At 41.4% G+C, this 27,435-nt stretch overlaps 1 protein-coding gene across 1 annotated transcript in view; it reads right to left on the reverse strand.

Annotated features, from left to right (window-relative positions):
* The window catches only part of acbd3 (acyl-Coenzyme A binding domain containing 3), a 48,779-nt gene that overhangs the window by 15,268 nt on the left and 6,076 nt on the right, over positions 1-27,435 (reverse strand). Inside the window, exons 2-3 of the mRNA XM_043687283.1 lie at positions 20,215-20,356; positions 6,925-7,065 (exon numbers count right to left, since the gene is read on the reverse strand). Of these exons, the coding sequence (XP_043543218.1) occupies positions 6,925-7,065; positions 20,215-20,356 (283 nt within the window). The remainder of the gene's footprint in view (positions 1-6,924; positions 7,066-20,214; positions 20,357-27,435) is intronic.

Consider the following 27,435-nt stretch of genomic DNA (forward strand, 5'->3'; position numbering starts at 1 on the left):
AGTTTTGTAGCTGCCCACAAGCTTTTAATGATTTCAGTACTTGGACCCTGAAATGTTTGTACTCGTCCAGTTTCGAGCTTGTTACCATTTACACTGTGATCTGCAGCCAAGTATAACATGCGTAAGACTCAAAGTTCCTTCTAACCCCATTCCCCATACCCAGTGGTTTTTTTCAATTGACGACCTCTATCCCAGGCTACACAGTCCTGCTCCTTGGATGCTGCCTGAACTGCTGTGCTTTTCCAGCACCACTCTACTCCAGAATCTGGTTTCCAGCATCTGCAGTCATTGTTCATTAGCAGAACCTTGATCTCCACTGCACTGGAAATAGATAAAGTTGCAAGTCATTTTCTCAGCATCTCAGGACGAGGGCACTGATAATCAGGGCTGACACTGTCATGCCCACCCCTAGTTGCCATGAACACAATACAGTAGTTTGCTCGGCTACTTCCATCAACATGTTGCCCTGGGAACGGGATTTACGCACCATGTTATGGACAGCAACTTTCCTTCTTCAAATTACAAGGTGAAACAAGCTGGGTTTTTATGATAATCTCTGGTCACTTTTTACTGATACCCTTTTAAAAAAAATTCTGGATTTTTTTACTTCCCTATCATGAAAAGGATGACAGCTCATTCTGAGGAAAATTCATCAAGTAGCAGAATGACCAGTTATTGAACTGAATTGAATTTATTGTCGCGTGTACCGAGGCACAGTGAAAAGCTTGTCTTGTGAGCAATACAGCCAGGTCACAGAGTTAAGTGGCATAGATAAGTAAACAGCAGCAAAAACAAAAACACAGGTACAGGCAAATGTGAAGAGTTTGAGTCCATTCAGTATTCTAACAGTAGGGTAGAAATGGTTTCAAAACCGGCTGTCCGTGTGTTCAGGCTTCTGTACCTTCTCCCTGATGGTAGAGGTTGTAGAAAAACATTGCCAGGGTGGGATGGATCTTTGAGAGTGCCGGCAGCCTTTCCTTGACAGCGGGCCTGGTCGATGGATTCTATAGATGGGAGGTTGGCCTTTGTGATTGTCTGTACGGGCTGGGTTCACCACTCTCTGTAACTGTCTCTGATCTTGAATGGTACAGTTGCCATACCAGGTAGTGATACATTCAGACAGAATGCCCTCGATGGTGCACCTATAAAAGTTGGCAAGGGTATTCGCCATCATGCCAAATCTCCTCAGCTGCCTGAGGAAGAAGAGACATTGTTGGGTCTTTGTAACCAGTGCATCCACATGAAGAGTCCAAGAAAGCTCATTGTGGATGACCACTCCCAGGAGCTTGGCACTCTCCACTCCTTCCACCTCTGTGCTGTTAATCTGTCGGGGGGCATGAGTAACATCCTGCCAAAAGTCAATAATAGGTTCCTTGGTTTTGCCGGCATCGAGAGCTAGGTTGTTCTCAGTGCACCAATTTTCCAGGTCTTCGACCTCCTGTCTGTAGTCTGTTTCATCGCCATCTGAGATTTGACCGATTATGGTGGTGTCATCAGTGAATTTGTAAATGGCATTAGTCTGGTATTTGGTGACGCAGTCATGGGTATACAGTGAGTACAGCAGGGGGCTGTCTGTAGTCTGTTTCATCGCCATCTGAGATTTGACCGATTATGGCAGTGTCATCAGTGAACTTGTAAATGGCATTAGTCAAGTATTTGGCGATGCAGTCATGGGTATACAGTGAGTACAGCAGGGGGCTGAGTACACATCCCTGGGGGGCTCCAGTGTTGAGTGTTAGTGAGGATGAAATATTGTCCCCAATCTTCATTGATTGTGGCCTGTGGGTCAGGAAACTGAGGATCCAGTTGCAGAGAGTGGGGCTTAGTCCGAGATCACTATGTTTAGTAATCCGGCTTGAGGGGACAATAGTATTGAAGGCTGAACTGTAATCAATGAGTAGAATTCTTACATAGCTGTTCTTGGTGTCAAGATGTTCTAGGGAGGAGTGAAGGGCAAGTGATATGGTATCTGACGTGGATTGATTGATCAGATAGGCAAATTGGAGTGGGCTACGCGGTCATATATACAAAAGCCTCTTTTCAAAATTACAGGTGTGCATCTTTGGCATCATTGTGAAGAATGGCTATGTCTGAAAGTGAGATGGTGGCTGGTTCAGCTGTGACATTCAAGAGACTATCGGATAGTTATCTGGATAACAATTGTGTCGGGGAATTTAGGGAAAGGCATGAGATTTGTACTAGGTAACAGAGCTAGTGGAGGCACGATAGACCAAATGGCCTCCTCCTACACCGTAATAATTTTGGTAACTTTGATCATTAGCAACGGAAAGCTGTATATAATACTGTTAACTACACAGTTTGGTGTTATTCATCTCAGTCCATGTATCGACAGAGTTGATACAACCCTACTGAATCAGGTGGTGGTATTTACTTATTTTGTAATAATCTTTTTCATATTCCCACAGCCAACCCATCAACATTTTAATTGATGTGATCCCCTTTCTCACTGGAATCTGGTCTTTTCTAGTTTAGAAGTATTTATAGAGACATACAGCACAGAAACAGACCCTTTGGCCCAACTAGTCCATGTCGACCATAATCCCAAACGAAACTAGTCCCACCAGCCTGCTCGTGGTCCATATTCCTCCAAACACTTACACTCATTTACTTATCTAAATGTCTTTTAGGTGTTGTAACTGTACCTGCATCCACCACTTCCTTTGAAAGTTCATTCCAGACACGAACCCGTTTAAAAATTTGTCCCTTTGTGTCTTTAAATGTTTCTCCTCTCACTTTAAAAATATACCCTGTAGTGTTGAACTTCCCCACACTACGGAAAGGACACCTGCTATTCACCTTATTTATACTCATGATTTTATAAACTCTATAGTCACCCTTCAACCTCCTATACTCCAGTGAAAAAGGTCCCAGCCTATATTTCCTTTCAACACTAGCCTTTTCTAGTTATACATTGGATGCATATGATTCTATTTTCCAATCATTGTCACTTATTTGTCCAGTTTCATTTCCTAGATTTAAAATGCAGCTTGCTTCCTTTTCTTCTTAGATCAACAATGTACAGATTCAGGAAGCAAAGTAGATGGTTAACAGATGATTGCGCATTCATCTACAAACAGTTTGACTATTTAATTATTACCATGCTGTTCTCACGTATCACACGTGCTGCTGCTAATAACAATGCTCTGAATGGTTGAAATGATATGCACCTTCAATAATGAGGAGTCTACAGGCTCCTCCTGCATCTGATTTCCACTGTTTGGCAGTCACTAATATTGAAAGTCCCCAGGATATCTTTCACAAAAAAGCAAGTTGGCTTGAACGTTAGTAATCTGTGATTTTTACCATAGTATTATTTTCTCTATATCTCACCACAATCCAACGATGTACAGGTCAGGTGAACTGGCCATGCTAAATTGCCCACAGTGTTAGGTGCATTAGTCAGGGGTAAATGCAGAGGAATGAGCCTGGGTGGGTTACTCTTCGGAGGGTCGGTGTGGATTTGTTGAGCTGAAGGGCCTGTTTCCATACTGTAGGGAATCTAATCTAATCTTTTCACCCCCATTAGCATTCCTAACCATAACCCTGTCACGATACCAGGAGCAATTTTATGTTTCCCAGTTTTGCACAAACTTAAAAATATTGTCCGGGCAACTATTCAATCAGTTTTTGGAATACAGGTTTGCAGGTAAAGGTCAGTATTTATTGCCCATCCTTACATGCCCTACATAGGGGCTGCTGGTGAGCTGCCTGTTTGAAGTGAAGTCCTGAGCTTACCGTGCTGTGAAAGGATTTTAACACGGTTTGCAAAGAAAATGGTGAATTTTGCCCATAATTCTCCTTGCTCTTCAGTTTATTTTGATTTTTTTAAAAACAAAAACTTGATCTACATGACACTGGAGAAAGCAAGCTGAGTAATCCTCCAAAGTAGTTAGACAGGTAAGTGGAAACCTACCACATCAAAACGTAACAATCAAGAAAGGAGATCTGTGACAAGGAGGCAGTATGAGAAATCAAACCTCTGCATTTGGCAGATTTAAGGTGGAAAAGAAATGCTGGAAATCACAACAGGGATGCTGCCTGACCCGCTGTAATTTCTAGCCTTTGTTGTTTTCAGAACAGGTTCCAGTACCCGCAATAATTTGCTCCTACATTAAAGATTTATGGTAGTATTCATGTTTGTTGGACTAATTAAAATGGGGAAAAAAAAAGGAACGTGTAATACAGTAAGTGCCTTCATGGACCTTAGATACCCAGCCAGCACACAAGTGTCTGACATTTTCAAAGCATAGTCACTTTGGTATTAGAGGAACCTGGGTGTTTCTGCCCACGAGTAATTTGAAATTGATATTCAGTTGCAGCAAGCAATAAGCAAGGCAAATTGTATCTTGGTCTTTATTGCTAGGGGATTTAAGTGCACAGAGCCAAGATTGCATAAAGAAACTGCACAGAAGTTTGGCAAGACTGCACCTGGAATAATATACAGTTTTGCTCTACCATACCACAGGAAAGATATAATTACTTATAGAGGGAGTGCAGCAGAAGCTCAGCAGCCTGGCTCCTGAATGGCAGTGCTGTCCACTGAGCAGAGATTGACGAGACTGTGCCTGCATTCTCTAGAGTTCCAAAGAATGAGAGGCAGCCTTATTGAAATTTATAAAATTCTTACATGGAGAAAAGGAACAAGAGGTGCAGCATAGTGATTAAGCAAACAACAGTCAAGGTGTGACAAGAAGGATGTTGAAAATATGCACAGAAGACTGCAGCAAAAATTAAAACCAGTGTAAGGTTAATGGTTAAAAAGTTAAAGCTCAAAGCTCTTACCTGAATGCATGCAGTATTTGTTAGAAACCAGAAGAGTTGGGGCACAAATTGTAATAAATATTCCACAATCACCTTTCTTGACTGTAACATTTTGACTTGATACCCAGAGATATGGTTGCAGGGTAACCAAAAACTGGGACTTCAAGGGCATTTGACGTTCCAGAAGAATAGGCAAAAAAAAAAAGCAACTTTGTTAAAGATGATCAGTGTGGTGGTGAATAGTGACATAAATGCAATGGATTGTGATGTGGGTGGTGAAAGGAAGGGCTGAAGAAGGGCTTATGCCCGAAACGTCGATTCTCCTGTTCCCTGGATGCTGCCTGACCTGCTGCGCTTTTCCAGCAACACATTTCCAGCTCTGATCTCCAGCATCTGCAGACCTCACTTTCTCCCATGGTGAAAGGAATACCAAGGAAAGGAAGTCATTTGTGGGAGTCACCCATAGGCCCCAAAGAGTTGCCTCACTCTAGGACAAACTGAAAATCAAGTCATAATAGAGGCGTGCAAGGGCGTGACAATGTTCGGAGGTGATTTTAATTTGTATATGTAATGGACAAGTTGGAAAGGTAACAAGTCAAATTTATAGTCAGAAGTGATTTGTTCTTAGAGCAATACATTGCAGAAAACTTTCTTGGAACTGGTTATTTTAGATCTGGTAATGTGCACTGAGGTAGGAGTAATAAGACAATTCATTGCTAAGGATTCTTTGGGGAATACTGATCATAACATGGGGGAGTTTCAAGATCAATGCGGGGGAGAGCAACTTGGGTCCCAAACCTGTGTCCTCAACCTAAACAAGGGCATTTGCAGAGGTACAAAGAATGAGTTGTCCAAAGCAGGCTAGAAAAACAGATTAAGAGGGAAGTCAGTAGGTGAGTAGACATTTCACAACACTTAAAAATTTTTCCAGTCAAGAATGTCTCAATAAAAAGGATAGACCCAGTGAGCAATAAAGGTACATCCAATAAAAAAAAACAAGGCATAAAAAGTGACAAAAACTAGTGGTAGGTTAAAGGATTGGGAACTTTTAAAAGGAACCAGATGAATAGAGGGAGAAAATTAATTATGCAAGTAAACTGGCAAGAAATATAAAAACAAACAGCCAGAGCTTCTCAAAAAAAAAGAGTAGCTAAACTAAGTGTGGGATGCTTGGGAAAATGCAACTGGGGAAACAGGGAGGTGGTGAATAATTTAAATCAACATTTTTCATTTGTTTTCATGGGAGGCGCCATAAAAAAACATCCCAAAAGCAACAGTTAAGTAGGGTATTAATGTTGAACCAGACTCTATAACAAGGAACAAGCTATTTGATAGACAAATGGGACTGAAGACAGACAAATCGAGAGACACTAAACATTGCACAGCACAGAAAGATCCGGATATTCTTGTGTATGAAAACCATCGTGCACGTGTGTCAAGTTAAGGCAGATGGAATTCTGGCCTTGACTGTGAGGGGACTGGAGTTTAAAAAAGGGAATTCTTGTTACAACTGTACAAGGCATTGGTGAAGCTTCACTCGGTTCTGTGTACAGTCCCTGTATCTAAGAATAGATACACTGGCATTGGAAGCAGTTCAGAAGAGGTACCACCGAGGCGGATTCCTTGGAATGAAAGGGCTGACCTGTCATGGTTAGGCTTTTATTCATTAGAGTTTAAGAATAAGGAGTGATCTAATTGAAACATACAAGATCCTAAGGGAGACTGACAGGGCATATGTTGAGAAGACATTTCCACAAGTGGGGGGCTTTTGAACCATGGACAAAGTTACAGAAAATTGGGACACATTTAAAACTGAGATGCAAAGGAATTTCTTCTCCTAGAGGCTAGCGAACGCTTGGAAATCTCTATCCCAGAGAGTTGTAGAAGCTAGATCACAATTTAAAGAGCAGGTAGATATTTGAAATATCAAGGATATGACAAACTGGCATGAAAAGGGGAGTTGAGGCCTGGGGAAGGTCAGCCACGATCTTACTGAAATCAATAGTCTCCAGTTGAGAGTACTACCCCAACGCCACTACTGACATCACATGATTGAACAGTTCAGATAAATACTTGTTCTTTATAAGCACTGTGAGCTCCTTCTTAAATCACAATTCTGAACAGGCAGGAAATCTCTCTTACCTCTTCCTTTCTTGCTCCTCCTTCTCTATTTTATGGGATGTGACATAGGGTTCAAACAGATTGCAGCACTTGTTCAACAACTGGACATACTCCACCATGGCATTTTCTTTCGACATGTTACCCAGGGCAGTCCATTCTCTCCTGATGAGAAACATTAGCGCAGTGAGAAAAGACAGACATACACTCATACAGTTTCTTACAAAATATTGAGTATCACAAACTACTTTGAATATAATGGGTTATTTTGAACTGCAAACACTTAAGTAATCAAGACATTGAAGATCTGTCAGCAATATGAATAATCAGCCAATCTACCTTTAGCACTGTTGTTTCAGTGAGCAAGCTACCCAAGTACAGCCTGATCTGAGCTATTCCATTATTTAACTGGATTGAGGAAATGGCTTGCAAAAGGAATTCAATCAGTTCTTCAAAGCAGTGGCACAATATTTTTAAGATCCATCCAGTCAAGAGAATAGACACTCATTTGGCTGTCTCACCTAAAAGACAGCACCTCTGGTAATAACACTGGATCAAAGTAAGTCCAAGAAGAAACCTGCACTTAGTTTTCACTTACAGCAAACGGATTATTATAAGACTACCTATGTTGCTGAATTGAATCCAAATGTGTTGACTTTAATAAGACTTGTTTCAATAATTCCTGGCACGTGATGTAAATTCATCATTCACAGCAGTGATTTTGTGCCGTCTTATCCTGCTGGCCTGAAATTAATGTGCTGAACATACTCTACGTTGTGACAAAGAAAGCATGTAGCTCTACTGGATCCCTCAGAAACATCTCTTATTAAACCAAAACAATAAGAGAAACTTCCTCTTTGGTCCACTCTGTCCTTCAATTTGATCACGCCACAGTCTATTTAACCAGTTTTCCGAATATACAAATTAAAGTCCATCTGGCCCCCAAACCTGCTCTGCCATTCAATAAGATCATGGCTTATCTGTTTCTATTGAGAATTCCACATGCCCAACTACCCGCAATAATCTGTGATTTCCTCGTTTAACAAGAATTATGTATTCATCTCTAATTTCATGATCTCAATGTTTGATTCAATTTATTATTGTCACACGTACCTAGGCAGAGTGAAAAGTTTTATTTTGTATGCAGTACAGACAGATCATACCTAAAAAGGACATAAGGTGCTTGACAGATCGAAGGATACAATGTTACGGCTACAGAGAAGCAGTGCACAAAAAGCAGTAGCAACATTACATTTGAAATTTGAGAGATCCATTCAGAAGTCTAATAACAGCAGGGAAGAAGCAGTTCTTGAACTTGTTGATACATGTTTAAGCTTCTGTATCTTCTGCTTGATGGAAGACATTGTAACTGGGGTGGGAGGAGTCTTTGACAGTATTGGTGGCCTTTCTGAGGCAGCAAGTGTAGAGGGAGTCCTAGAGACATAGAGCACATTAACAGAGCCTTCCGTCCAGATATCCCAACCCAATCTGGTCCCACCTGCTAGCACCTAGCCCATATCCCTCCAAACCCTTCCTATTCATGTACCCATCCAGATGCCTTTTAAATGTTGCAATTGTACTAGTATCCTATCCATGCCCCTCATGATTTTATAAACCTCTAAAGTCACCCCTCAGCCTTTGACACTCCAGGGAAAACAGCCCTAGCCTATTCAGCCTCTTTCTATAGCTCAAATCCTCCAACCCTGGCAACATTCTTGTAAATTTCTTTTGAACCATTCTAAGTTTCACAACATCTTTCCAATAGGAAGGTGGCTAGAACACGCAATATTCTAACAGTGGCTGAACTAATGTCCTATATAGCCGCAACATGACCTTCCAACTCCTGTACTCAATACTCTGACCAGTAAAGGAAAGCATACCAAACGTCTTCTTCACATCTACCGCTCTGCCCTCATCAATCCTCATTGTTACTTCTTCAGAAATCTCAATCAAGTTTGTGAGACATGATTTCCCACACACAAAGCCATGTTGACTATCCCTAATCAGTCCTAACCTTTCCAAATACATGTACATCCTGTCCCTCAGGATTCCCTCCAACACCTTGCCCACCACTGATATCAGGCTCACTGGTCTATAGTTCCCTGGCTTGTTCTTACCACCTTTCTTAAACACGTTAGCCAACCTCCAGTCTTCTGGCACCTCACCTCTGACTAGCGATGATACAAACGTCTTACTAAGAGGCCCAGTAATCACTTCCCTAGCTTCCCACAGAGTGCTAGGGTACACCTGATCAGGTCCGAGGGATTTATCCAACTTGGTGTTTCAAGACATCCAGCACTTCCTCCTCTGTAATATGTACATTTTTCAAGATGTCACCATCTATTTCCCTATATTTTATATCTTCCATGTCCTTTTCCATAGTAAATACTGATGCAAAATACTAGTTTGGTATCGCCCCCATCTCCTGTGGATCCACACAAAGGCCGCCTTGCTGATCTTTGAGAGGCCCTATTCTCTCCCTAGTTACCCTTTTGTCTTAATGTATTTGTAAAAACCCTTTGGATTCTCCTTAATTCTATTTGCCAAAGTTATCTCATGTCCCCTTTTTGCCCTCCTGATTTCCCCCTTAAGTATACTCCTACGGCCATTATAGTGTTCTAATGATTTCACTTGATCTATCCTGTCTTTACCTGACATATGCTTTCTTCTTTTTCTTAACCAAACCCTCAAATTCTTTAGTCATCCAGCATTCCATACACCTACCAGCTTTTCCTTTCACTAACAGGAACATACTGTCTCTGGACTTTTGTTATCTCATTTCCTAAGGGTTCCCATTTTCCAGCTGTCCCTTTACCTGTGAACATCTGCCCCCAATCAGGTCTTGCCTCAGTGTCAAAATTGGCCTTTCTCCAATTTAGAACTTCAACTGCTAGATCCTTTTCCATCATTATTTTAAATCTAATAGAATTATGGCCGCCAACAGGTGGAAGGTGGGCATGATGGACTGAGCTGTGTTCACAACTCTCTGCAGTTTCATACAGTCCTGGGCAGAGCAGTTGCCGTTCCAAGCCGTGATGTATCCAGATTGAATGCTTTCTATGGTGCATCTATAAACGTTGGGGAGAATCCTTATGGACATGCCGAATTTAGATTCCTGGGGAAGAGGCATTGTGTGTTCTTGACTGAAGCATCAATGTGGGTGGCCCAGGACAGATCGATTATTGTCACTCCTAGGAATTTGACGCTCTCAACCATTTCCACCTCAGCTCCACTGATGGAGATGTCAATTCACAAGAGAAGGTAATAATCTAGCGATTCTAACCTTTAAAGTTTTGCTTTGTAATTTAATGCCAATTCCTCATACTCTCAATGTAGAACCTCTTTCCTAGTTTCACCTATATTGCTGGCACCTACCTGGACTACTGCAAGTTCCTTTCCACCCCTGAACAAATATCCTGAAACATGGCACCAGGCAGGTAACACAGCTGTCCGGACACTTTGTTGCAGAGAATGGTGTCAATGCCATCACTATACTGTCCGCTATTATTACACACGTTGCTGCTACCCCACCTGGCTTTTCTGTCCACACTGCCAGTTTGCTTATCTGCCCTGCAGTTCCCACTTTCATTCAGAGTGAGAGAACTTCAGATTTACTGAACAATTGCAGAGCACGACTCCCTCCCTCCTAATTGCTGACAAAAGGTGTGTGATTGTCACCTGCTCCAAACAATCCACATAATTTTCCACCTCTCTGATGTGTCAGTGTTTGTAGTTCAGCCCCCAGCTCAAACTCTGAACCAAAGCTGTACAAATATCGAACACACACTTCAAGTAAGTTTGCCCTAGATGGCGACAGTACTGAGGAGTTCCCACACTGCACGTTTAACAGATCACTTACCCTGCTATTCCTAATAAATTTGAATTAAATAAGTTATTCACTCCCATGTGGTCTGTTATACATCTTATAAATTTTCCCACCAATTTATATACTGTGTTAAAATTTAAGACCTTACCACTTAGCACAGACTCACCTCTTTCTCTGGCTATTCTTTGTGCTATAGCAAGAGCCATTTCTAATCATCTCCACTGAATTTAGCTTTGTCTCTACCTGCTACAGGTTTATTTTTTCCACTGGTCCACTCAATTCTGCTGACTGCCTGGTTTAGAATCTTCAACCTTACCTCCCCCTCACTCAAGGCGATACCTTCTGCCTGTCTCCACGTCATCGTCTCATCCACTCCTCCAGATGATGCTGACTTCCTCTTTCAGGTCTGCCTCTCACCAGCTCAGAGTCAGAGATGTACAGCATGGAAACAGACCCTTTGATCCAACTCGTCTATGCCGACCAGATATCCCAACTCAATCTAGTCCCGCCTGCCAGCACTTGGCCCATATTCCTCCAAACCCTTTCTATTCATATACCAATCCAGATGCCTCTTAAATATTGCAATTGTACTAGCCTCCACCATTTCCTCTGGCAGCTCATTCCATACACTTACCACCCTGTGTGTGAAAAGGTTGCCCCGTAGGTCTCTTTTATATCTTTCCCCTCTCCCCCTAAATCTATGGCCTCTAGTTCTGGACTCCCCCACCCCAGGGAAGAGACTGTCTATTTATCCTATCCATGCCCCTCATGATTTTATAAATCTTTAAGATCACCCCTCAGCCTCTGATGCTCCAGGGAAAACAGCCCCAGCCTATTCAGCCTCTCCCTATAGCTCAAATACTCCAACCCTGGCAACATGTTTGTAAATCTTTTCTGAACCATTCAAAATTTCACAACATCCTTCTGATAGGAAGGAGACCAGAGCTGCATTCCAAAAGTGGCCTAACCAATGTTGTATACAGCCGCAAAATGGCCTCCCAACTCCAGTACTCAGTACTCTGACCAATAAAGGAAAGCATACCAAATGCCTTCTGCACTATCCTGTCTAGCTGCGACTCCACTTTCAAGGAGTATGAACCTGCACTCCAAGGTCTCTTTGTTCAGCAACACTCCCCAGGACCTTACCATTAAGTGTATAAGTCCTGCTAAGGTTTGCTTTCCTAAAATGCACCACCTCGCATTTATCTGATTTAAACTCCACCTACCACTTCTCAGCCCATTGATCCTGTTGTAATCTGAGGTAACCTTCTTTGCTGTCATCTAGGTGCTGCTGGCTGCCTTGGGCTCCTGGTCTTACCTTCACCCTTAACAAATAAGCACTTACCTTGCTCTTATCTGAAAGTTAAGGTAAGCAGTCCTTTGGAGGAGCAAGTTCCATTTACACTACCACTGTACACGCTCATCAGTCATGCCTCCCACCTCAATTCTTGAATCCTAAGGCTAAGCATATTCATTTCCTCTGCCGCATGGAGGGGTATAAATGCAGGATAGCAGTAGAACAAGCTTGGTGAGACAACATCTCGAGCAATGTACACAGTTTGGTCTCCTTAAATTGAGGAATATATTAAATATTCACCAGCTTGCTCATGGGATGAAGGGTTCATTTTAGGAGCAAAGGGTTAGCAAGAGAATGATATGTGCCATTAGTATCACCTAAGATTCTGAAAGGGTTTAAATGTGTAGATGCTGAGACAACTAGGGGCATGGTTTAAAAATAATGAGTTCACCACTGAAGGATGATTTTCTTCTTTCAGGAGGGTTGTAGTGTTTGAACTTTACCTGTAGATGGCAGTGAGAGCAGGTCATTGAATATACTCAAGGCTGAGTTGGTTGGCTTTGTGATTGATGAGTGAAGAAAGGGTCTTGGGGATGAACAGGAAGGTGGAGATTAAGCAACATTCAGTCACAGCCTCAATCTGTGAACGGTGGACCAAATGGCTACCTCCTGCTCCTAATTCTTGTGACCACGAAATCTCTTGGCTTTTAAGTTAATGCGAGACACACAAATAACTTGGTTGCTAAGTATCCTACAGAATAAAAGGTATGAAATATGATCTTATACTCTATAACCATCTGACGAAAGAGCAGTGCACTGAAAGCTAGTGTTTCCACATAAACCTGGTGTTGAGAGATTTTTAACGATGAAATACAAAACACTTTTTCCCCTTTATTAGTTGCTCAATTCTAATTGTAGTCAAAGTGAATGATTTGCTCGGCCAACTTAGAGAGCAGTTAAAAATCAGCCATATTACTGTAGGTTCAGGAGTTACATGTAAACCAGGTAAGGATGGCACATTTCTTTCCCTAAAGTACATTAATGAATCAGATTGGTTTTTACTACAGTTGACAACAGTTACATGACCATTAATGCAACAGCTTTAATTCAAGATTTAAAAATCCAGTACAATTATATCATACTTGTAACTTATAAGTGATGGACAGGCTTTGAGGAATCAGTTGTCACTGCTAAATTCCCAGCCTTGGAAATGCTCTTGTCAACACAGTATTTAAAAGCTGCTCCAGCTAAATTCTGCTCAGAGTATTGCAGAGTATTGGCCAAAGGTTCATCAAGATTCGATATAACCTCAGAATCTGATTGCAAATCTGGATTGGAGACGATCACAGGAACAGGAATAGGCTATTTTTCCCCTTTGAGCCTGTTCTGCCAGTAAATGAAATCATTGCTGATCCGTGGCTCAACTTCACACAGGTCACAGAGAGAAATAAAATGTAACCAGAGCAATAATCAGCTCTCCATTCATAGTTCTGAAAGCGTTAGCTGTACACTGCTAATTTATCTTAACATCTCCCTGTAAGGTGCAGAATCATGGGCCATCAGCTTCTAGTTCAGTACCTTGCCCAAATTCCACTCCTGGTGACCAATCTTGGCTTCTTCCCCTCCGATTGCTTATGGGAAAGACGACTTTAATTAAGATGTTGGGAAATAGAAGTCTGATCATTTGTTTCGTGCTAGGATGGAAATTTGAGACAGCAAGTAAGGAAATGAGAAGATATTTTGAAATAGAATCCAACGGGGCATACGACTGTAAATGCAACCTCTTGTCCTTAAACCCACAGAACATGCAGTTGATGGAAAGGACAGCTATTCAGACTGGCCTCTGGATTACATAAGGCTGGCAAGGCTAGCCTCTTGCTTATTTAAAACTGAGTATTCCCTGCAGAATCTGAGATTTCAATATTCCTTACTCTTTGTTGCAGGTGACAATCCATTTTGTTTTTATTTCAAAGTCACTAAAAAACACCCAACAAAGGCCCAGGATTTCCTGAAGGCAGGTGGTGTGCTTTTCATGGTTAAATTAGGACAGGTGATTTCCTAAAGATGCATCAAATTTTGTGAAGTCTGAAAACCACTTGTAGGGTTGGTGGTTCACTCCAACACTCAAAAGGATAGATGTTGGGTTCAACTCAGTCTCGCCCACACAAAAGTTAATTTTAAAAAGTTGCCCCATTAACCATTCAACCCACAGCCACACAGCCCACTAAAGCAATACTAACATTCTATGAGCAAAGTAGTGCAGTTATTGGACTCGTCATCCAGCATCTAGTAGAAAGTGAGGACTGCAGATGCTAGGAGATCAGATCTGAAATGTTTGGCGCTGGAAAAGCACAGCAGGTCAGGCAGCTTCTGAGGAACAGGAGTCGACATTTCAGAGCACATTCTTGAAGTGCTGGGTGATTCTCCTGCACCTCAGATGCTGTCTGACTTGTTGTGATTTTCCAGCGCCACACTTTGACTCATCAAGGACAAGATGCAGTCAATACTGAGCCCTCTGGCAGCATCTGTGGAGAACGAAACAGAAGTAATATTAGGTCTGCAATCTGAAATGTTAACTCTACTTCTCAGCACAGAAATATATTCTTCTATTGTTCTAAAATATTACTCAGCAATGTTAACACAAGCTGGCCACTTGATTTGTGCCGAGCTCCCCTCTGCCTTGGGTCATCTCATCCTATCAGCAGAACCTTCTATTCCTCATCCCATCATGAATTTAGCTCACTTTCCCTTAAACGCACTGGTATTAATTTCAATTCCACATCTGATAGCAGGTTCCACATTCCAACTACTCTGAGAAAAACAGATTCTCCTGAGTTCCCTTTTGGCTTTATTAGTTAAAAACCTTATCTTTACTAGCTTTGGGGTCATGACATTCTTTCCAACCCAAACAGGTAATTTCACAACGTTAAATACTTCTCTCGGATCGCCTCTCAATTTCAGTGTTTTGACAGTGACCACCTCCCACATTTGGCACTGTTTCTGCTCATCGGTTTTGCAAGGTTCTTGTTTTACAATCAATTGTACTCTAGTGTTATTTAATAAAGCAGCACTCCCAAACAACACATTCTGTGCCCACACATCCCAGACTCAGATTTTGAGTATGAACACAAAGGAAGCTAAACACAAGTCATTCTGCTAGAATGTGACAACTGCTGCCCTTTGCAACCTCGCACTCTAAAAAACTGCACTGTAGAAGATCACTGTAGTAAGTTTGCGTTATCCAAACCACGTCCACAATTCATCAGTTGCATTATAGCCAATTTGTGTGAATGAAACATGCATTATACCATAACAACCTGTAAAGCAAACACCTCAGCTGTTCTTCATTCGTAGCCACGTCAATATACCCAACAGAGTGTGCTGGAATTAGAATATATGCAAATTCACTGAAGCAGTCAGTATCCAAGTGCAGCAAGATCTGGAAAACATCCAGGCCTGGGCTGAACAATGGCAAATAACATTCTTGCCATACAAATGCCAGGTATTGACTAAATACAGAGCTGGAAATGTGTTGCTGGAAAAGCGCAGCAGGTCAGGCAGCATCCGGGGAACAGGAGAATTGACGTTTCGGGCATAAGCCCTTCTTCAGGAAGGGCTTATGCCCGAAACGTCGATTCTCCTGCTCCTCGGATGCTGCCTGACCTGCTGCGCTTTTCCAGCAACACATTTCCAGCTCTGATCTCCAGCATCTGCAGACCTCACTTTCTCCTCATTGACTAAATACAGCAAGGGAGAACTCATTTATCAGCCCTTAGCATTTAATGGTATCAATGCTGCCCCCATTATCAACATCCTGAGGATTAGCACTGACCAGAAACTGAACTGAACCAGTCACATTGACATGGTGGGTACGAGAGCAGGACAAAAGCTCTGACAAGGAACACACTTCTTAACTCCTCAAAGTCTGACCACCATCCGAGTCAAGAATATGATGGAATATGCTCCACTTGCTTGGATGAATGCAGCTCTAACAGCACAAGCTTGCCACTAGCTGTGACAGAGCCCACTGGAATGACATCCCACACAACACCTTCTAGGTTCACTCCCTCCAGCATGCAGAAAGATGTACTGCAGTAACTCACCAAGGCTTCTTGGGCTGCACCTTCCAAATCCACAGTCAGCACCACCCAAGATAAAGGAAAATGATGCATGAGAACATCACTTTCAAGCTCCCCCTCCAAGCCACACATCACCCTGATTTGGAATTAGATTCACTGACTCAAAATCACGGAACACTCTTCCTAACAGCACTATGGGTGCACCTGCTTGTCGAGGACTGCAGTGCTTCAAGGAGGCAGCTCACTACCACCTTCTTGAGAACAATTAGATAAAGGAACTAAATGCAGGCCTAGCCAGTGAGGGCCTTTAATGAATTTAAAAATTATCACAAACAAACATCATTTTGTTTTCCTTACACAAAATATCTTTTAATATGCTTATACATTTACTTATTGTTAATGGTTTGGTCACTTCTGTTAGCAGTCTGTTTGTTTCTGAATCGCTCCATGAGACCAAAAAAAGGCAGAACCAAAATTCAACTTATTCAAATCTGAAGGTCTACCTACCACTGAATCCTAGCTGAAAGTGCTGGAAGAGCTCAGCAAGCAGGTCTGGCAGCATCTGTAGAGAGAAATCACAGTTGATATTTCGGGTTGAGGTGTTATGAGGAAGGGTCGCTCAACCAGAAACATTGGCTCTGATTTCTCTCCACAGAAGCTACCACACCTGCTGACCTTTTCCAGCAATTTGAGTTTGATTTACAGCATCTGCAGTTCTTTCAGTTTTTACTGAAACTTAGCTGTTTGTCAGTGTTAGTCAGGCTTCTATCTTTGGGATTTTATGGTCTCATTTATTGATAAGTGAACTTAAAACAAATCAAGATAATGGAGATTATTATTTTCTCTACAGTACTGTGGGTTGTCATTCGGATACATCGAGTACTGGGTTCTAAAAGGGTTGCAACAAGGTAGCAGAAAGAGAACAATGTATTCTCTGCAGATATTTTGATCTACTGAGATTCTCACAGCAAAACATCCTTTTAAAATATATTGGAACATTACAATTTCTATGAATCTCCTTTCCCTAATGGATACACAAATTCAGTTACAAACTGCTTGCTGAAACTCAGTTTAGTTGATAACAGAAGTGATGACGTACACAAAACTGAATTGCAAAAAGGATATTTAACCAAAAATGACTCCAAACTAAAAGAAAGACAAGGATGAGGGCATTGGAACCCAGATTCAAACAGATTGAAGACAAACCTGTTTGTTGAGAGCTTCTTCACAAGTGGTGACGAGTACGGATTGAGTAGGGACAAAATAAGCCCTGGATTCGTATTAGAAATAAAATGGGATAAGCTGACGATTGGTGCTGAGGGAATAAGGTCTAACAAAATGAATAAACCAATTTAATTTCAGCAGCTTTCATCTTTATTTATCTTGTGAATATAGAGAACTGAACCAACACTCAGTACAGTGGCAAGAGTTGGAATCTGAGGTTAAAGAGCTTCTGAAATGCACTATTTGGCAGAGGTACACAAGGCTGTGCACTGTATCTGACCAACTGCTGTGAAAAAGTCCAACTTTCAAGCTACACAACAGAAACATGTCAGTCACAGGATATAAATAGTTTTCAACTAGAAAGCAATCAAATAGAAACAATGCTGTTCTTCAAATAGAATATTTTTGTCAACTTGAATGGGCAGTCAAAAATATTTGCTTTAACTGCTCATCTCTAACAAGAAGCACTTCCTCAGCATGCAACTGACGTGTTACCCAGGATGGTGTAAAGGTCTAGAGTTGGACTTGAAAACCAACCACCTTCTAACATAGATTCAAAATAATAGCACTGGGGTTAGGAATTGGATAGAAGGCTGTACAGAAAGGCACAAACAAAAGCTTTTCTTGTTTTCGAAGAGAAAAATACACAGAAGATTTTACATTAAACAGCAGAAAGTGCAGTTACTGTCAGCTTGCAGCTGAGAAGACAGAGCCAATGAAAGGTCGTAAGTCTGAAAGATGAATTATTTTGTCTCCCCACGGACATAGACCACCTTGCTGTGCATTTGCAGTATTATTTGCCAAGAGTTTGTTCCTACACAGCAGAGGGAGACAAGTTGGTGGATGGGTTCATCAGTGTTGGCGGGAACTCAGCTTGTGTGATGTGCCTGCCCCAAAAAGGTTAAACTAAGCTTTGATGACAGAAATCTCAGAAGCCTAATGTATGCCATTCAATCTATAGCAAGTGCTATGGAACCAGGTCTGGAATTCAATTATCAACAACTTGCATTTATGTAGCACCTTTACCATAGTAAAATGCCCAAGCAGTTCACAGGAGAACAATCAAAGCCACAGAAGGAAATTGTGGAACATAGAAAAAGCTGGAATCAAAAAGGCATAATTAAGAGTTTCTTAAAAGAGGCTGTTCTATATGTGCAAGCACATGTGGTGTGACTGTGTATGTTGGGGGGCACGTGTGCACACACATGTTTGCGTTGTGGTGGGGGGCGTTGTTCATCTGTGAGGAGGTTCCAGAGCATACGACCAATTCAACAGAAGCCTCACCACTAATGGTGGTGCCATGGCAACATGGACTGGGCAAGGGATCAGAATTCAGAGAGTTGAGAAATGAGAATATCAAATACACAGCATCTCAAAGGAGGAGGAAAATGTCAGGTTAAACTTTCTGGTTGGAACCTCACATCACAACGCTAGCTCTCAGAAGAAGCCCAAATGGACATTGTCTACATGGACTTTAGGAATCCATTTGATAAGCTACTTCATGGCAGGCCAGTACAAAAGGTAGCGTCTCATGGGATCCAGGGTGAACTGGTTAAATAGATACAAAACCGGTTTAGAAGACAGAGTAGCAGTGGAAGGGCGCTTTTCAGAATGGATATCAGTAACTAGTGGTGATCCACGGGGATCAGTGCTGGGATCTTCGTTGTTTGATATATACGTAAAATGGTTTGGAGGAAAACGAATAGCAAATTTGCAGATGACACCAAAACTGGCAAAGTAACAAACAGTGAGGAGGATTATCAAGGATACAGTGGGATATGGATAGATTGCAGATTTGGGCACAAAAATGGCAGATGGAATTTAATTCAGACAAATGCAATGTGGAGCACTTTGGATAATCAAATTCAGGTGCAAATTATATAATAAATAGCAGAACCCTTAGTGGCATGCTTACACTTGCCCTGGCTGGTGGTAGTTACTCAAGTCCTTCACCTGCTCCACAAGTAGCAAATGCTTCCCGTTGTATCAGGGATCTGGGTGTACAGGTCCCTGAAAGTGACAACACAGATGGATAAGATGATCAAGAAGGCACACAGTACGTTTGCCTTCATTGGTGGGGGCACTGAATATAAAAGTTGATAAGTTATGTTACAGCTACATAAAACCTTAGTTAGGTCACATTTGGAATATTGCACGTAGTTCTGGTCACCACATTACCAGAATATGGATGGTTTGGAGAGGGTTAAGTGAAGGTTTACCAGGATGTTGCCTGATCTGGAGGGTTTAGGTTGGAGGAGAGGATGGATAAACTCATTGTTTTCACTGGAAAGATGGAAGCTGAGGAGCGACCCGATAGAGGTCTACAAAATTATGACAGGCATTGAGAGGATAGATGGTTAGAGGCTTTTTCCTAGTGTGGAAAGGTCAACCACAAGAGGGCACAGGTTCAAGGTGAGAGAGGGCAAGTTTTGGGGAGAAGTGGGGTGAAACGTTTTCACACAGACGGTTGTGGGTACCTGGAGTGCACTGTCAATGGAGGTTGTGCATGTTAGCAATGTTTAAGGCATATCTTGATAGATACATTAAACAGGAGGCACACAGAGGGATAGAAACTGCATATAGGCAACAAGTTGCGGATCTACATAAGAATTAGGAATCAATGCAGGCTTGGTGGACTGAAGGACCTGTTCTTGTATTGTAAACGTCCTATAGCATAGTTCATTATAGATTCAGCATTTGCTGTTTCACAACCCATCAGTGTTCTAGGTTTATTGTATTTATATGAATTTACAATTCAACTAATGTCACATAGCCATTAAGTAGAAGAAATTAAATCAGAGCATTTTGTTTAAGATAGACCAAGTTGTCTAGTTGAATGCTACAATTGGGAACATTGTTATTTCAGACTTCTTTCAGGTCATAATTACCTTCTGTCATTGCCAAGAACGTCAAAGAAGCCAACTTCTGGGCAAGAATCAGGGCTGTAAGGACCAACTGTGATCTGTTTATGTAAGGCGACAAATTTCAATTTCTCTTCATACGTCGGGTGGAAAGCTTTACCGTCTTTCTCTGTAAATGGAATGATAGAAAGAAATTACTAACAAAAATCAATGGATTTGCCCACTGTTTCATTTTATTTACATTCCGGTCTTCATGGATTACCATAGTTCATAGTAGTGAAAGCAACATTTTGGTTGGAAGCTCAACTGTTAAGTACTGCTTACACTTGGTGGCACTTACTCAAGTTCTTCACCTGTTCCACAAGTAGCAAATGCTTCCCATTGTGCTTCCCATTTACTAATTGGAGGTTAGACACATCCCCACAATAATGGAAATGACAGAAATTGTAAGGTTTGACCAATTCCTTTTACTTCTGCTAGATGCCAAGAACACTCCATGCAGTCCTCTATATACAGCCCTCTTTGACTGTATCCCCTAAAGAGCAAGAAACAGTGGGCAAAGCACTGAACCCAAGCTCAGTTAGTGTCATACGTGCGCAGGTGGAGATAAATGACTAACTCCCAAATTTTGCTTTTGCACATACAGTCAAAGAAATCTTGCCTGCAATCCCAATCACCCCAATACTCACATATTGGAAGATAGAATATGCAAAAACAATTGATTTGTGGGTCACATTGTGGCTATTGAGGGAGTGCAGCGTAGATTCACGAGGTCAATTCCCAGAATGGCAGGGCTATCTTACACTGAAAGATTGGAGCGACTGGGCTTGTGTACACTTGAGTTTAGAAGGCGGAGAGGGGATTTGATTGAGACGTAGAAGATTATTAAAAGGATTAGATTAGATTAGATTACTTACAGTGTGGAAACAGGCCCTTCGGCCCAACAAGTCCACACCGCCCCGCCGAAGCGCAACCCACCCTTACATGTACCCCTTACCCAAGGCTACGGGCAATTTAGCATGGCCAATTCACCCGACCTGCACATCTTTCGACTGTGGGAGGAAACCGGAGCACCCGGAGGAAACCCACGCAGACACGGGGAGAATGTGCAAACTCCACAGTCAGTCGCCTGAGGTGGGAATTGAACCCGGGTCTCTGGCGCTGTGAGGCAGCAGTGCTAACCACTGTGCCACCGTGCCGCCCACGTCCAGATTGGACACTCTGGAGGCAGGAAGCATGTTTCCACAGATGGGTGTGTCCTGAACTAGAGGACACAGTTTAAAAATAAGGGGTAGGCCACTTAGAACAGAGTTGAGGAGAAACTTCTTCACCCAGAGAGTGGTGGGTGTATGGAATGCTCTGCCCCAGAAGGCTGAGGAGGCCCAGTCTCAGGATACTTTCAAGAAAGAGTTGGATAGAGCTCTTAAGGATAGTGGAATCAAGGGTTATGGGGATAAGGCAGGAACATGATACTGACTGAGGATGATTAGCCATGATCATAATGAATGGTGGTGCTGGCTCGAAGGGCAGAATGGCCTACTCCTACACCTACTGTCTATTGTCATTATGAGAAGAGCTCAAATTCTAAATTCACCTGAATTATCTTTATGTATGAGTGAAAACAAAGGCTTGAAGGTGGGTCTGGATAATGTTACAGCCTTATTTTTATTTTAATATCATTTTCTACTGTTCTCTTTCAGGAGGTTTAAGGGAAAACATATACGAAGAATGGGAGAAACAATGCAACAAGTGAGAGGGAATAGTTTCAAAAGTACAACCAGATTTTACAAGAATGACATTAGGAACTCTCCTCCACATAGAGGGTGGTGATAATTTGAAATTATAATTTCTCCAGCAACTTCTCCAACAGGAATCAGTTAGCGTTACAATGAACCATTATGTTGATAGGTCTCCATCCAGAACATTGTTATTAATATGTATTTGAACATTAATACCAATACAGTAACTAAGATTAGTTTTTGAAATAATTTTCCATCTAGATATTGTGATTGAACAGTCTCTAAACCAACTGGTTACGGATTCACATGTCACTCCAGAGACATGAGACAGTCTAGGTTGACATGTCAATGCTGGACTGATACTGGAGCTGTCTTTTAGACACCAAGCAGACTTTAACCTCTTGTCAGATGGACAAAGAATATCTATAGTATTGTTTCAAAATAAAGAGGAGTGTTTTCCATGGTCGCGTGGCCAACAGTAACTCTGCAACCAGCAATAAACCATGCCGAGATATCACCATTTCTTGCAGCTTGCCAGAGCTTGATGTAAATTGGCTACACTTCCTATACTTCATCACAAAGCATTTTATGATCCTCCAAAGCTTCGACTGATGCTAAATATAAGCTTTTTCTTTCTTACTAGTCCAGTAACAAAACCACTACATCACCAAACCTCAATGTTCAATGTTAGTTCACCTCAACGTAACACAGCATGTTTTGTCACTGCTCAGTATTCTCAGAACGTCAGTTTCTTGGAAACCTGACAATGCACATAATCCAGAGCACACTGAGCCAGAGATCCATTTAAACTGTATTTCACCAACAGATCGAAAGCACCAAGTTTCACAATGTGGCTCTGCTTTCTAAAGGTCACTTGTCAATGAGAAGCCTCTGCTTAATCTTAAAACCCATGAGATTAACAACAGAATTGTCAGAAGAGCACCAAGCTGAACATTTATAAAGGTTAGATTTCAAATGGAGCACAATGTTCCAGAGGCAGTGACACTTTGAATGTACAAATTCATCTGTGGGAGGAAGGAAAAGGAAAAAATAAAATGAAATTATTTCAGTCTTTTTCTGACATTTGAAAGGAGTGTTGAGTGAAAATGCACAGGTCAGATGGAGTAAGGGATAATTTGATCAAGGTAGATAGCTTCATCCAGCCTCCACTTAAATTGATATTTTGTTCAAAATTATTAAGTTTAAAAATAAAGTATATAATTTAATCACTGTAGACAGTCCCATGGGATCAAAGATCGCTTCCACTCCCAATCAATGGGCAATATTTAACTTGCAGAAACTTATCACTGAGGTGTGGAATTAATCCACAGAAAAGACGTGAAACTGCTCAACCCAAAAGCAAAAATCACTCCAATTTCAGTCTCTGAGCCTCAGCACGTAGAAACACTGGTGTGTGAACATTCAGAACCAAAGCTCCAGATCACTGTTGAAGAATCCTTCTCAAAATTACAACAAAAAAAAGAGGATTGGGTTGGTACAATGACACAGCCATCACTAAGACAGAGTCTGTTCTGGTCTCATTGGGAAGGGACACAGCTTACATTTTGATGTACAAAAAGGTGAAAAGGTGAAGACAAATTTCTGGAGTATCCAAATTTGAAGAGGATAGTCTGTGGATCGGCTCTTTTGTAAAAGACCTGGACAGAGGGTGGTCCTATTCCTTGCATGTCACACAGTGAAGATGATGTTTGCAGTGTCCAGCGTTAGGAAGAAACCACCCTATGACACAGGAAGGAGTACTTCACCCACTGGGAAGAGGTAGTTGAGAAAACTTTGAGTTGATATTGCTCAGTCAACCATTGGGAGTACAGCAATTCTGTTAGAACACAAAAGATTTCTTACAAAGCCAAGGCAGAATGAATAGCCCCTGTGTGTGCCACCATGATAAATGGACTGCAACTACAGAAATACAGGTTGACATATACAATTTCTAAAGTCATGAACTGTGGAATGATAGACAAACTGATACCGTTTGATCCATCAAACCTATGTCATTCAATCAGGCCCATTCTCTTTCTCTTTAAAATTGAGGGCTTTTGCAGGAGTAGGGTAGGGAGATGATACCACCACAAAGGAAAGGAGAACCAGCATTATCAGAAACATAAGGAGGGAGATATGGAGAGTTGACTAGTGGCCAACAGATGCACAAGCCACTATTTTTCTCTTCCTGCATATGAACACCACACCCAAAATACTGTTCTTGACCAAGAAAATCTAGGTAATGAACTATAACTCTACTCTAGGTAGAGTGTGGTTGTAAAGGAATCAGAGGGTCACTAAAGTCAATTATGACATTACCTTCACTTATCATGCTACTTTGGCAGGTATGACCAACAATAAGCATAAAACAAAAATCGCTGGAGAAACTCAGCAAGTACGGCAGCATCTGTGGAGAAAAAGCAGGGATAATGCTTTAGACCCGGTGACCTCTCTCCAGGACATTTTTATTTTATTATTTTGTTTTATAAGCAAGCATAAATTGCAGTCAATTTGCTGTAGACTGCTGTAGACAGACATAGGTCATGGGGGCCCTAATTTAGTAATAGAATAAGGTTCTTGTGTACTTGAGGCAGACTCCCTGCGAATATACTGGCAATACAATCAGTGTTGCTGCAAGTTTGGTGGGGTAGGGCTAGTTGAGCTAGGCAAATTAAGATGGGCCAAATAGCTCCCTCATCAGACTATCTTGGTAACACCACTGATAGTACCTTCCAGTATAAGTAACTTGGTATAGAAGGTGGTTCAAATCTTGGATTGCGCTACTTTATATTAGTTCCTATATTAGAGGATGAACTTTCAACTGTTACAAAACTGAATAAACACAAGCCAGAGACCTGGTGCGATTGACAGGATGCCTCTAGAGAAGCAACACCAAGGAATGAATGGCATTTTCTCCTGGCTATTACAGAAATGGATGGCAAAAGGTGACAACAGTACTGCAGAAACTAAAGAAGATAGAGAGAAAATCTAAATATTTTGCATAAAAGACTGCAATAAATTACATCTCAGAGCTTTCCAATTTAGTTTAATTTTCAAATTAGAAAACACAGCCAGCATACCAGAACAAGGAAAATTGTGAATTGAGCAGGTAATTTGGAGCTATTGCAGCAGGGCCATGGCAGGTCCAAAAGGTTTACAGATCCTACAGGATCGGATAACTAAGCATCAGCATTTTTCCACTTTGAAAAAGTCAAAGATAAAGTGCAAGTCAGTATCTGTGCATAGCCAACGACAGAAGGTACACAAGTGGTGTTAGGGTGGAGGGGAATAAAGCCACCATCGGTTTTGGGAGGGGTAGAGAAATTGGGGTGAAGGAGGGCCGAATTACTCAAACTTCACCCGAGAGAAATAAACTGTTAGAGCAACATATCCATCCATACATCAGCTCGAGGAAACTCCTGTAGTGCCATTACTGCACTTTAATGTGTAGCTGCTTTACTGATTGCGTTGTCAAGTCAAAAATCCACGAAAACACACAAATTGGATATCCTATGGCACCTAAACTTGTCATTCACAATCCTGAACCTGTCACCTTTCTAGGAGCAGAGAAATGACCTAACTGTATCTTTGAGTGATCTGTGCAGAGCTGAAGAGCTCTACTTCAACGACATCACTTTGGGTTTGGGTGCTTTACAGAAGAGTCTTGAAGATGGAAGAATATTGATGAAAAAGTGACATTTTCTTCAAAATATTTATCATTGGAAACTAACTTTGAGGTTTTGAAGCATCTGTGGATGCTAGGTCATAATTGCGACAGAGTCAGCTATTTCCAAATCTCACCTCTGGCTCATTTGTTTTATATCTTTATGGAATGTGTTCATCAGTGGCTAGGCTACCAATCCTTCTGCTAAAGGAAACAGCTTTGACCCAACGACTCTAGTGATGATTCTTTACGCAAAGGTTTAATTAGTTACTTAAATTAATATTTCCTCATGACTGGTTTACTGACCAAACTGATGTTTGTGATCTCTAAACACTTCTTCTAAAATCTTCTTTTAACTTTGTGTAAGGAGAGCAGTCAGAGCTTCTCCAGTCACCCCCCCCCCCCCCAATAGTGGAGGACTATTACATTTAGGCAGTAACAAGGAAGAATCAATTTAGGATAAAGACTAAATTTTTTACAAGGGAATTTTGGAGACAAAAGTGGATGAGTTAAGCAGCACCAAGGTGAACACTTGGGGGGGAAAAATAAAATGCTGTAGAGTGCAAGATCACGGAAATAAGATCATTTTAATTTGCAGCCAGCAATGGAACTTTACAATGGATTCAATAGTCTTATCAAGTTTTCCCCAATGCAATCCTAAATAATTTCCAGAGGGAATACCCTAAATGAAAGACTGAGTGTGTTTGAACTGAAGCTAGGCAGTGGGTTAGTCTATTTCACACTTTAAAATAGTGAGATTTTAGCTAGAAAGCTCTTTGAAGAGTACTGTAAAAATGCATGATTCTCTCTTACAGAATAAAAAAACTGTTTTGTTGGTTATTTTACAAATTCATCCAACCTTTCACTTGCCTTTCTTTTAATTTATTTGAAGACCTAATCCTATTTTAAACACATTGACGCTGTAAAGGGATATAGACTGGTAAAATGCATGGGCATGGGGAAATTTGAAGTTATTCAGTTTTGATGGAAAACTATTCCAAATGGAGAGAGCCAGGGAAATGTGGGCTTGATTTGCTTTTATACCAATCACAACCATGCACAGCTGCAAGCAATTAGAAAAGAGAATGGTATGTTAGACTTTGTTATGGATGTAGTGGCATATGAGTAAGATGATTTTTTGTTGTTGTACAGGCCCTGAGTGAGTGCACACTTGAACTTGCCTGGGAGAGAGTTCAATGAAAGTTCACTAGACTGATTCCAGGAATGAAATAATTATTCAATGACGAGGCATTGATTAGATGAAATTCCTTAAAGTTTAGAAGAACGAATAGTGAACTTTTCAAGGGTCTTGACACAGTCGATGTTGGGGGACGTGTCCCTGGATGGAAATCTAGAGCACAGTATCAGAATAAGGGGTCAGCAATTTAGTCGTGATGAGACACTTCTTTATTCGGAAGGATGAAGAAACTTTGAAATTCTCTTGCCAAAAGACGGAAGCTTAGTCACCGAGTATATTGATAGAAAAGCTAATTAGGCCTCTGTTAAGGAAATTGAGTGATATGGGACAACGCAGAAAGATGAAACTGGAATAAATCTGCCACAATATGACTGAGTGCAGATGAGGCTGGAAGGGCTGAATGGTCTACTCCGAGTGTTGTTATACTGACTATTAATTAGAAAATTATATTACCAGTCTCAGTGCCCTGGATGTGGCAATACCGAAAACAAAAAAGCTATGCATGCCAGCGATGCCTTGCACTGGAGCACACACTGACTATCATATCACCTCTATGATAAATACACTGTCAAGTCAAAAAGCTCACTGAGACATACAAACAAGTCATACCTGGATGGGGCCGGTTAAGGTGAGCAAGAGGATACCAA

The sequence above is a fragment of the Chiloscyllium plagiosum genome, chromosome 3 (assembly GCF_004010195.1).
Source record: "Chiloscyllium plagiosum isolate BGI_BamShark_2017 chromosome 3, ASM401019v2, whole genome shotgun sequence".
Taxonomy (NCBI): Eukaryota; Metazoa; Chordata; class Chondrichthyes; order Orectolobiformes; family Hemiscylliidae; genus Chiloscyllium; species Chiloscyllium plagiosum.